Below are 12852 nucleotides of genomic sequence, written 5' to 3' on the forward strand. Positions count from 1 at the left end.
AGGTGTCCTAAGTACGTTAAATCAGAACAGGCACCACTGAACACCACCGAAGTGACTCAGCAGCAGTGCAGGGTCTCCTCTAGTGTGTGGCCTCCTGGCGACCTAACATCGATAGTTCCCTGTGGACTGCCGATGCTGGAACTGTGACGGACGAACCTGGGTGTGGCTGTGTATGGGGGAATCTTAATGAGCAGTGTGGGAGTAATGCCACTGAAACGGTGCAGATGATGGGGCCGCAACAACAACAACAAAAACAAAACAAAAAAAAACAAAAACAAAAAAAGTTGTTTTTTTTAAGTAAAAGGCACAGCGTACTCAACTACAGGCCTACTCAGCGCGCGACTGGGGGCTTGGACTGGGGGCTGAACAGCCAGCGCAGTCAGCCGTGCGCTCGCGAGCGCTGGGAAATGATTCAATTTACCGCAAAACAAAGGAAAATGTAACGCAACGCGTCAGTCCGCATAAAACCACTTGATTATCATTTTTTTCACTATTATACCCTTCATAGTATTAATAAAAATTATCTTTCATTAATTAAATTACTTATATTAGTTGTATTTGACGAGTTAGCTCCATGTTTTGTTCGGTGTGTTGTGGTGAACCGTCTTTCCAAACAACTTCCTTTCATTTGAATGGCTCATGTTTACATCGTGTTTGATTGTGAAAATGGGCAAGAAATGTTGTGTATTCGGCTGCAAAACGAACTACGATCTTGCAAAAGGTTGTGACGAGAAGGAGAAAGTTTCTGTTTATCGATTTCCATCGAATGAAAGCGACAAAGACTCGTGGATTAAAAGAATTCCAAACGACAAGTTCGTACTGACGAAGAATACTGTGATCTGTGCACTTCACTGGCCCCCCGGCTTCGAAACTGTCTCAAAGAATGGAAAGTTGCGACCGAAATTTCCACCCTCTGTGTGGCCTAACGTTCCATCAAGTCAAGTGCCTACCCCACCACCCCCTCCTCGCTCAACAACACGTTCCTCAAGTTCCGTGAGGAACAGGGTAGAGGATCAGCAAGAGGCATTCAACTTGAAAGACAGTGTGACTTTCGAAGAATTGAAACAGAAGTTGTTGTCCGGCGAGCCGGATTTGCCTGCACCTGTGATTTCATACATGGACGAGACTGTGCTTCATATTCAAGCCAGGAAATTTGTGAATGGGATTCCTCTATTTGTAACAAGGTGAGAGAGTCTTCAGTTTTCAAGCCCCCAAATTTGAATTCACTCCCCACTGATAAAAAAAAACAAAAAAAACCCCAACAATAATAACTCAAATAGATTAAATCCACTCTAAAAACTCACCTTTTTACCAAAGTATTCATGTAGCCTTCGGATAGTTGTCACATATTGCATGTGTGTGTGTGTCAGTGTGTGTGTGTGTGTGTGTGTGTGTGTGTGTGAATGTATGTGGTGTGTGCAAGGAGCTTAGGTGCATGTGTATTTGTGTGTGTGTGTGAATGTATGTGGTGTGTTTGTGTGTGTGTGAATGTATGTGGTGTGTGTGTGTATGTCACTCTCTGTGTGTGTGTGTGTGTGAATGTATGTGTGTGTGTGTGTGAATGTATGGTGTGTGTGTGTGTGTGTGTGTGTGTGTGAATGTGAGCGCCGTGAGTCCTCACTGAGGAGAACAGCGCCTTACAAGAAGAAATATTTATTAATATTATATATATTTATTTATTTTTAACCAGAATTGCACAAGACCAGAGCTTTGAGACTTTCCACTTGGGTGTGAAGTGTACTGTTACAACCCTGTCTAAGAACAGAATCACCGCACTGAAGACTTGGTCAGCACTAGAGGAAAGTATCAGATTTTTGAACTGTCTAGAAATGGACCACAAGAAAGTGATCATCCAACAGCAGATGCAGGCCATGGGATCACAGCAAGTAGGGAAGCCAATGTACACACCTGCTGTCATCATCCGAGCATTCACCTATTTTGCCACATCACGGTGTTTGTACGAGACCCTGCGCCATGATCTGCAACTCCCATCTGTGCAGACATTGACTCGGATAACTTCCAAAGTGGCAAGATTAGATGAGACAACATTCTCCAGTGCAGTATTCGCCAATCTACAAGACAGACAGAAAATGTGTGTTCTTTTGCAGGATGAGGTGTATGTAAAGAAGTCCATGCTATACCATGGTGGGCGAGTGTTTGGCCGCAGTGTGGACAACCCTCAGTGTCTTGCAAAGACTGTGCTGGGCATGATGGTTTCGTGTATGTTTGGCGGCCCAAAGTTCTTGTCAAAGATCTTGCCAGTATCAAAATTGAACTCGCAGTTTCTGCACGACCAGGTTCAGCTGTGTCTGGAGGCCATCAACTGTGCTGGTGGAAATGTAAAGGCAGTCATCTGTGACGGGAATAGGAACAATCAAGCCCTGTTCAAGATGCTTGCTGGTGACCCCCACAGGCCTTGGGAAACTGCAGGAGGTGTCTTTTTGCTGTATGATTACGTCCATCTGCTGAAGAATCTCCGTAATAACTGGCTCACTGAGGCTACAGGAGAGCTGACTTTTGAAGACAATGGTGTGCAGAGGACAGCAAAGTGGAGACACCTTGTCAACCTTTACAAGCTCGAGTGTGACTCGTTGGTGAAGATGTCAGACTTGGACGAAGTGGCTGTCTCACCAAAACCCATCGAGAGGCAGAAGGTGTCTACCTGTCTGAAGGTTTTCAGCGAAAAGACCCACCAAGCCCTGCTGAACCACCCTAGACTGGAACAGACTGATGAGGTGAAGGACACTGCGGCCTTCATACTTAAGGTGCTGACGTGGTGGAAAATTGTCAACGTTAAGTCCGAGTTCATGGATGATCGGCGGAGAGATCCACTGCAGGCTGCCATCAGCAACCCCAACGATGAGAGACTTAATACTGTGCTTCAATTTGGAGAGATGGCCCTAGAGATGTCTGGCAAGCAGGGGAAGCGACAGAAACAGCTGACACGGGACACCGCGAGAGCAGTGCATCACACTTGCAATGGACTAGTCAGCCTGTGTAGACAACTCCTTCTCTCTCCTGCCCACGACTACATTCTATTTGGACAGTTCTCCACTGATCCCTTGGAGAAAGAATTTAGCAAGCTGCGCCAGGGGTCAGGGGGGACATACTTTATCAACGTCCAGCAAATCATAGAGAAGACCAACATCAACAGGTCCAGGCTCCTTCTCTCCCTTGAAGCGGAGGCAGCCCTTGAGGTGGAGGAGCCAGGGCACTCTTGCCCTGACTGTGTGTTCAATCTTGAACAAGATGAGAAGGCATGCCAGGCGGTAGATGACATTGAGACGCTAGAGGACTTGGTCTCTGACGAGAACAAGTCAGTGCTTGTATACATCGCTGGCTATGTCACAAGAAAAGACACTGACTATGAAGAGGGACAAACATCTTTTTACTTTGATAAATATGGCCAGTACACAAAATCACTTGACAGAGGAGGTCTAAAGGTGCCGTCTGACAGGGCCTGTCAATGGACAATTTTTAGTTTCATCATCTTCAATGTGGTCAAGAACTCTGTGTGCCGTCATTCATTCATGAGGATAGCCCTGGCCCTGTCTGACATGTACGAGTTTCACATGAAGGAGAGACATGCTAGGATAGTAGCCAACATCCTCATCAAAAACTACTGCAGAGATGCCACACCCCGTTCGACGAAGGAACCTGCCCTCAAGAGACTGAAACTCTCCGAGACATCATAGTGATAATCATTCGAGTATACCAGGTTAGTGTTGACTGCTGTTTGTACCTGTCTGTATTTGAACTGTTCTTTTTGTTTCTGTGTTTGTTCCTTTGTCCTTTTATGAATGGATTAATTAATACTGTGACATTGCCGCATGAACTTAAAATGAGGGTCGGTTTGTATCGGTGAGGGGGTAGCACATTTACAGTTAATTTGGCCATAAATTATGGAAATCATGCATGGTTTGAACATGCCAATTGCCAAGATTACAAAAATATCAACCTGAACATGTAAGCAACTTGCTACACCTTACATTGGCAAACAGAATCCAATTCAAACGAAAACATAGAAATAAACTTTAAAAAAATATATATATCAAAATGCATCAAACTACCAAAAAGATGCATTCTGCAAGTGTATAAACCAAAACAATGAACTTTCTTTGGATATGGACATGAAAAACAGCTGCAATTGATGTTCAGTAGCTTGTACCCAGTCAGCCCCCAGTCCAAGCCCCCAGTCGCGCGTTGAGTAGGCCTGTAGTTAAGATCGCCATGGTAAAAGGGCAAAACTCAAGAAAGCTGAAGTTCAACAATCTTACTAACTGGGAAAGATGGGGATGGGGTCAGAGGGGTGTGCATTCTTGTCATCACAAAAGCCGCTGTGTACAATATCTGAGACTGCATTGTCAAGACTGTGTGTCGGTGCATTTGAGTGGAAATGTTAGCGCAAACATTTTTCATTCATGTCAGTTTGTATGGTAATGACTGCCAAATCTGTGGTGCTGGGTAAGGGCTGATGTAAGGGTTGATGTTCTTTTGTTGTTGTTTTTTCAATTTTATCCCCAAAATAGTGACAAAATGGATCAGTTTTCACCAAACGAAAAGACTGATAAATTGTGCATTTCAACTATGGCACTTACTCGACACTCAGAATAGCAAAACCTCTGTCACCTACCAGCCCTGTCACTGTCAGCAGCTGAGGCCTCTTTGCTCAGCTGAGTCAGAGAGACACGTCCCCTCGAAAACCCAGACCGTCGCCTGCCAGACTTGGACCTCCGACGATCCGGATCCTTGGCTTTTTCAACACTGGAAAGGCAGGGGTCTCCACTCCCCATGCTGTTGCTGTTTGTGATGGCACCTGAAGGACCAATTGCGGCACATAGTACATCTACAACATGCAACAGAAAACTGACCTGTAATGATACATCACGATGAAGTATGATGGACTAATGGGGGTAAATCAAAACCACAAGTGTTTGGTTGTTTTTTTATAACTATAAATTCTTTTAATTTTCTCAAATATCCCCCTGCACTGTTTTCATCCCAGTATTTGTGTAGCAAAAAGATCAACAGATCACTTTTTTTTTTATGGAAGACAAAATTAACTGAGCAAAAGGAAAGACAAATTCCATTATAAATATAGTAAATCGTGTAAATCTATGCAAATCTATCTGGCATAGATATTAGACATGTATGCATTTGAATGATGTGAAGTAGTGTACGTTGTATGTCAACTGAGCTCATCTTCATAAATGCCCAAGTTACTTTGTCTTGCTGAAAAAAAAAACTGATCGATGAACAGAATAGGACTTTTTAATTTCATAACTCTGGCACAGTGACATTAATCATGAATATTATATGTAGTATAGTGTTAAATGCTACTAAAAAAAATGAGCTTTCTTCTTTTCACGAGTGTGTTAAGACATATACTACATATATATATATATATAATGTCAGTGTGTGTGTGTGGTGTGTGTGTGTGGTGTGTGTGTGTGTGTGTGTTGTCACTGTGTGCTTATCATAATTTGTATGCATATAATCTCTGTACAACTATGAGAATACAGAATGCATCATCTGCTTACATTCTTCACATTTATCTAAACCATAACATTTTACTAAATCTGTAAATGAGTTTAAAAAGATTCAAACAGTCACCTTCTCTGAAGTCTGCAGCTCCAGGAACAGAATGCTGGCTGCTATCTCTGGCATCACTGACTGATGCACATGTGTTGCTGATCTCTGTTGATTCACTCATGTTGCTTCTCTTTGCTGTACCACGTCCCTGTCAACAGAAGCATAACTTATAATTCTGCACATATGTAAACAGACTGATGGTAATTTACAAAGGGCGAGATACAAGGTGCAGCTGCTTTCTTGATTTCTCTGCTTGGACGTGGTATTTTACACAGGACAAGAATCAGACCTCTGCCGCAGTCTGCACCAGTGGGTCACAGCACAGTATGTGCTTATTATTGTCTGGTTCATAAATCTTGGATGGCCACCCAGCTAGATTTTGTTATAAGACAGATGCCAAGATCTACATACAACACAATGCATGCCATCCTGGCACAGTTGAACTATTTCAACCAAAGTGCGATGCACACTCAAAGTCATTTGCACTGAATCACTTAAGTTGTACATGTGTTACTAGTATGTAACTATTAACTGTGTAACTTGTGGTCAATGAAAAAGGTTACTAGTATGTAACTATTAACTGTGTGACTTATGGTCAATGAACAACACTATTTAATCTTTTTTGTGTCACTTCAGAACACATTCACTGCTATAAGATGTAACCCAACATATACCCCTTCCATTACCAGTACCTTTGTTGTTGTTTTGTTTTTGTTTTTTTGTTTTTTTTTGGGGGGGGACTGCATTGTTTCTTCCACTAAACTGATGCAAGTTTGAGGTGACAAAAGGAAAAACTTGTCATGCATCTTCCATTTTTTTTCCATCAGATACATCACATGGTGTATACAGTATTATACAGGATATCAAATATACTGTATTGTGACTGATGTGGAGATACAGGATATCAATACTTCAGCTACAGACAATTTCTCTTGGAATTTACTATTTAAAAAAATTATGAATAAAAATGCTGTCATTATTCTCAAGTCTGAATTTGTTAATGTTTTATTGCGAATGAAACTGTAAAAGGAGTTGGAAGGAGGGGTTGTTGTTTTTTTTCCCCAAAGAAGGCATGAAAAATTGTTTTAAATAGTTTTCTAAAAGTAAAATTTTATACAAGTTTATAACAGTACAATTCTAGTTATTATAAAACTAACAAGTCATGGAAAGAGTTAGCATTTCCAGACTGGTAAAGTCCTATTTTAGCATCCTAAATTCTGGGACCTATTCGACTGACATTTTTTTTTTTTTTTTAGCACAGATGAAACAATATTACCGTTAATAGATGCTGTCACCCATTTTCAGTGGTTTTCAGCTCTATTTTGAATGTTATTTTACTCTTCTTCTCTCCTTCCAAATGATACCCACGGTCAAAACGTTGACCATGTTCAGCATTCTGGTGGTGGGTGCCGGTTTGGAAGAAAGAAAAAAAAAAAGAGAGAGAGACTGGAGAAAGAGAAAAGGTCGGGGTTTGAGGGATAGGTGGGGGTCAGCAGATTGACACCTTCTTAATGAATGTGTAAAGGGCTGGGGTATCGACAGTTTCCTGGGGCAGGACGTTCTAATCACGAACTGTCCGTGGGAAGAAGGCGTTCTGCCTGATGTCTGCTCTACAAGGGATCCTGTCAAATGTTTGCGTGTGGGCTCTTCTAGCTCATTGCTGCTGATGGTGGAGGTGTGGGCACCTTATTTTTGCAAGTCCTCTGCTGATCTTGAAAACATGGCCCTCCTCCTACACCGTTTTTGCACCGCAGTGTTTACAGTAACTCGGTGGCACTGCTTGTCCTCTGGTATCAATTTAGGACAAACCATGCTGCTCTCCGTTGGTCTGCTTCTATCTTGTCCACTTCTTTCTTTGCAGTGGGATCCCATGCAGTGCTTACATATTTAAGGATAGGGTGTATTAGGAACTTGTATGCCATGGTCTTGATTTTCATTGTCGTCTTCCTCAGGTTCATTGCAGGAAGCCGAGTGTCCTGTTTGCTTTAGTCACCATACTGTCAATTTTGATGCGGATTCAGTCACTAAACTATCATGCCGCCATCTTGCTCTTTCCGTTTCTGTCCCACAAACCATGAAAATGTAAATAAAAAACATGGCTTGAGGCGACAAGTGTCAGTTCGGGTTCACAGTGTTTAGGTTTGGTTCAGGACACCAAGGGTTTATTTCACCAGTTTATCACTGAATCAATGGGTAATTCTAGAAATTAATGGAACAGGAAAATCAACCCCTTATTCCCACTCCAGAAACCCCATGGGGCACCCCACACCCCCATATTTGTAACTAAATTTGTACTACATCCATAAATTTCTATCTATCCATCTATCTCAGTATCTGTGTGTGTGTGTGTGTGTGTGTGTGCACATGCACGCGCAAGCATGCACGCACGTGTGTGTGTGTGTGTGTGTGTGTGTGTGTGTGTTGTTTGTGGACAGGCTAATGTTTGCTGTGTAATGATAAACATGGAAAATACAACAGTCATATCTGTACTATATTCTGCAATGCTGAAACACTAATTTATGCTGACTGCACTGGACAAAATGTTCACATTATCATAAATCATTTTGGTCCAATTAAATAAATACAAACGAAAACGTAGAAACAAAACCAAAACACTATAGCTGAAAGACATCAGATATATATACAATTTCATTACAGTTGAACTGTCTCTCGTGGGTGTGTTAATCTTTTTAGAAAAGCACTTTCCTCTACTTTGTGGATATATATCCAAATCTCCACAGTTGCAAAATGTCTCAATTTTCCAAAAGTACCATGTCAACATAAGGTGCGGACCTGTGTAATTCTGTTTTAGTATGCACAGGAAGAAGCACTTAAAAGATAATGAATCTCTTGTCAGTATGTGAAAATTGAGTTATGGAAAGACGAACATCCCCCTCCCCCCCCCAAAAAAAAGGCTGTTCGAATTACTATATAAAAACGGTCATATATGTAAAAGGCACTTTTGCATGTCTTGACTGGATCTCTATTTTACTCAAATGAGCCACACACTTGCATAGCATCAATGAAGTAAACAAGTTGGCCATGTAACAAATGCTAAAAAAATCTGTATAAAGGTAGAGTTGAAACTGTTCTGAACACTTATTCGCCTTGCTTGACATTATGCATCTTTCGGCTGCATGCTCCACGATGGGGATGATAATTTATTTTGGCAAAATGTTCATCATGTATCAAACCCATCCACAATCGAAGATACTGGCGAGTTGTAAAATGCTAAAATGTCAAGTTGTCAGTTTGTATAAACGTACCTTCTCAGCTCAGTTCAACTACCAAGTTTTTAATTTTTTTCAATTGAGTTCCTCTGCTCGATATCGAACTGCATAGCAACAACAGTAACGACTATTACTGTGGACTATATTTTCGTTTTTCTGAGTTTGAAACTGTACTCACGACTGTTTTGCAGTAGAAATCTACAGAGCCCTTTTACAGTTTTAGAACGACCGATGCCACGAAAAATTAAAGAGTCAAGTGACCAACTGGCCGCCACATCGATAGGTCATTTCAAAATTGTGTGCGTCATGCAATGACCGATACGAAACCTAAACCAAGCGGTTCGTGTTATGGGTCATTTCGCGTCCTTGTATTTTCTTGATTAAATGGGTCGACTAAACGCTATATGTCATTTCTCCTAGTCATATGCCTCCATTACAAGACACGCAAAAATTTTCGTTTGAATATGTGCAATTACTCAAACGCTAATTTTTTTTTTTTTTTTTTTTTTTTCAATCGGTTTGACAGGAAGTGTTTAGCTTATTTTAAGTAATATGGAGAACACTTGAGAACTTCACTTTCGATCTCTCATTGTTTTTGTCAGATGGTGTTCGAGTGTTTGCTTAATACGCGGATTTACACTGTCACGCCCAGCTGCAAAAACCTTCCTATTTCTACTTCATGACGTTATCTTACCGTTACATCAAGAACTTCGCTCGCTGTTACAATTTGAAAAGCCAACGATTCAGTGTTGCAGAATTCCAAAACGATTTAAAATGGCGCCATTGCGAATTGATCGTAAAACGTAACTCTAGTATACGGACCATTTAGCAACATTATTGGCCTCCCTTGAAAATTGAGCCATGCCACTTTCGGCGCTTACAAAACACTGGTGTATGTGTGTGTGTGTGTGTGTGTGTGCGCGCGTGCGTGCGCGAGTGCGCGCGTGTGTGTGCAGGTGTGTGTGCGTTTAGACACTGCTGCGAGACTGAGTTAATGCATTTGTCAAATATTCAATCAACGCATGTGTCACACTATGTATACAGTGTATGTATGCGTACGTCAAATTATTTGTCAGGCTGCAGCAAGCACTCCATGGCAAAACCTTTTTCTTGATCTGATTCTTTTTGAACAAACTGAAGGCCAGACATTGCCTTCGTCGACAAGCGGATCACAGGCATAAAATAAAAGCCTTATCTTCTTCATCTCTGAAATGTCAGCGTTTTGTGTGCGAGGTCACAGTGAGCGGGTCAGGAGGGAAAATAGTTTATCTGGGAATCAAGCCGTGGGTTGTGGGGAGTGCGGGGGTGAGGGGGCCTGCAAAAGTCAGTTCAGGTGGAAAGGACAAATACCTCCTCTGCCAGCACGTTCAGCCTGAGATTCACACTTATTTCCATGACTATTGTGATCATTTTTAGTGTATTGTGATGTATGCGACTGGTTTAAGTGTTGGGAGTGGATTTTAAGTACTGCCGGGGATAATTATGGTTTATATATGTGATATTGGTGTGTGATGTGTATGCGTGAGTGATTGTGTGTGTGTGTGTGTGTGTGTGTGTGTGTGTGTGTGTTTAAATGCATATTTTAAACGTCGGTTCTTAAACTGTACAGCCGCGCAACTGAGTATGTTTTACATGGAAAGGCACTTTGTAACTTCTTCAGTATTATTATCCGGCGTCATCATTATCATTATTTTTTCTTCATCATTTTTTTGGACTGTGCTGAAAAAAATTGTCATGTAGGAGCATGTCTATGTTCCCCCGTGCTGATGTCCCACTGAAAGGTTTTTGGTAGGTCGAGTCTATATTCCCCAGGTCTAAGTTCAGTTCCTCCAGGTCTATGTTCCCCCAGGTCCAAATTACCCCAGGCCTATTCCCCCAGGTTCAGTTTATGTATGTTTTAACTTCAGTCCATCATCCATATACATTTTGGGTACTGGCGAGTGGTCAGCAGTTCTCACTATATTGGTCAGTAGTAAAAATTGTTGAAAAATACGAATATGGCATGAGACAGAACTCATAATGTGGAAAGATTTTAACATAACGCAAACTGCACATTTTGGGTTGTGGTCAGTATACTGGTCAGTGAATGACTAGTCAAACCTAGCCAAGAAATCTTAATTAACATTGCATGAACAATAAAATGCCGCCTGCATTCTCCGAGTGAAACTTTTCGGCAGTGCTCAGCAGCAGTCATTAATGGTCAGTATTAGTCGGTACTGGTCAGTAAGATTCGGAAAAAACAAAGAACTAGAGGATGAATCATCGCATAAATGACGAGGTGTATAACCGTCAAGAATTAAACGGATGTCCCGCATTATTCCATTGTTACATACTGGACTTATGTCGTCATTCATTCAGTCGTCATTTCCCCAGCACAGGAAGAAATGTACGTGAGACGTGAGGTCGGTGATCGCGGAGTTTGTCACGTCGTCAACACACCAACGCGACAGTCGGTTTCTCTACCGTAAAAACTGTAACTGTCACATCTGCCTCTCCTCCATATTGCTTTGCTGCATCTGTTAACTCTCTCCATACGAACGGCGAAAGAGACGACGCTAACAGCGTTTCACCCCAATTACCATCATCAAAATATTGCAAGCGGAAGGCTCTTATACTGAAGAGGTGAATGTTGACAAAGAATACCACAATTCTGACGACGGAAGCTAAAGGTTGGGTCATTCAGACACCCACTGGACATCCGAGGGGTCTGTGTAGAGGAGAAGAGAGGACTGGCCGTACTGAGTGAGTTAACCCTTGGAGATAAATATTATCAGTATAGAGGCCTCTGTCTCAGTCTATTTTCTCTCTCTCTCTCTCTACACACACACACACACACACACACACACACATCATACACACACACACACACACACACACACACACACACATACACACACACCACAACCACAAACACACACACACGAGCGGATCAGTCACAGCCATATCATACTATCTCTTCACTTCTGCGTAATCTTTTCTCAGAACTGTCAGTGTTTTATGTGCGAGATGGACCGGGTCAACAGGGAGAGCGTTTATGAGGAATCAAGCCGGAACTTAGGGGAAGGGGGGAGAGCAGGGGGGATGGAGTTGGGGGGGGGGGGGGGATGGCGCAAGGGGATGGGGATCTAGAGGACTGCAAGAATCCAGGTGGATTGGATTATCACCTCCTCAGTCACTGAGCACATTTAGTCTTTTATTGACCATTATTTCAGTGAAGGTTGTGATCGTGATTTTGAGGTGAATAGGATGATGATCATCATCATGTGAGAATTTGAACATGTCCATGTTTCTCCAGGTCTATGTTCCCCCAGGTCTAAGTTCACCAGGTCCATATCCATTTCCCACAAAAAGATTTTTGGTAGCTCTGTGTTCCCCAGGTATGTCTATTCCCCCAGCTCTATGTTCCCCCGCATCTGTGTATGTTTCATCATCCATATATTTTTGGGTACTGATCAGTGGTCAGCAATGGTCACTAGTGGTCAGTGGTCAAAATGGTGAGAGAAAAAATACAGATGTTACTAAAGACAGAACTCGTAATGTGGAAATATTTAACATAAAGCAAGACCTGCACTTTTGGGACAGGGGTCAGTACTGATCAGCGAGTGGTCAAACCTGGCCTAGAAATCTGAATTTTGCACAAACAACAAAATGCTGCATTCTGAAAACCTCTCTACAATGCTCAAATCATATAGTGGTCATTAACGATCAGCACTGAGTAGTCAACCGGTACTGGTCAGTAAGATTCTTACACAAAAGACAAGAGAGGCAAGGCCTTCAAGACTCACTTGTGATACACTTTAAAAATAAAAAAAATCTAATCGTAAAAATGTGTTCTGTATTTGTTATTATAAAGCTTTGGGTTAAAAGAAAAAGAAAGAAAAAAAGCCCTAAGGGCAGATTCGAACTCCGTGTGTTTGAGTGATAAGAAACTATCTTACCCATTACACGATCGTGGCTCCTTAACTGATGTGCAAAAATATAATATTTAAACATGGTTTTTTTAAAGGGCGATAAATCGATTGCGGTACTG

General features: G+C 41.9%; 1 protein-coding gene across 3 annotated transcripts in view; it reads right to left on the reverse strand.

The window, feature by feature from the left end:
- LOC143279809 (uncharacterized) overlaps window positions 1-12852 on the reverse strand; it is a 31093-nt gene that overhangs the window by 16524 nt on the left and 1717 nt on the right. Inside the window, exons 1-3 of one of the 3 annotated variants that reach the window (XM_076583997.1) lie at window positions 11156-11260; window positions 5614-5740; window positions 4634-4816 (exon numbers count right to left, since the gene is read on the reverse strand). In XM_076583997.1, the coding sequence (XP_076440112.1) occupies window positions 4634-4816; window positions 5614-5740; window positions 11156-11176 (331 nt within the window). In that variant the 5' untranslated portion in view covers window positions 11177-11260. Of the gene's footprint in view, window positions 1-4633; window positions 4817-5613; window positions 5741-9516; window positions 9624-11155; window positions 11261-12852 lie in introns of those variants that run through there. The other 2 variants (XM_076583998.1, XM_076583999.1) reach the window with 2 other exon arrangements.

Source organism: Babylonia areolata, chromosome 3 (genome assembly GCF_041734735.1).
Source record: "Babylonia areolata isolate BAREFJ2019XMU chromosome 3, ASM4173473v1, whole genome shotgun sequence".
NCBI lineage: Eukaryota > Metazoa > Mollusca > Gastropoda > Neogastropoda > Buccinidae > Babylonia > Babylonia areolata.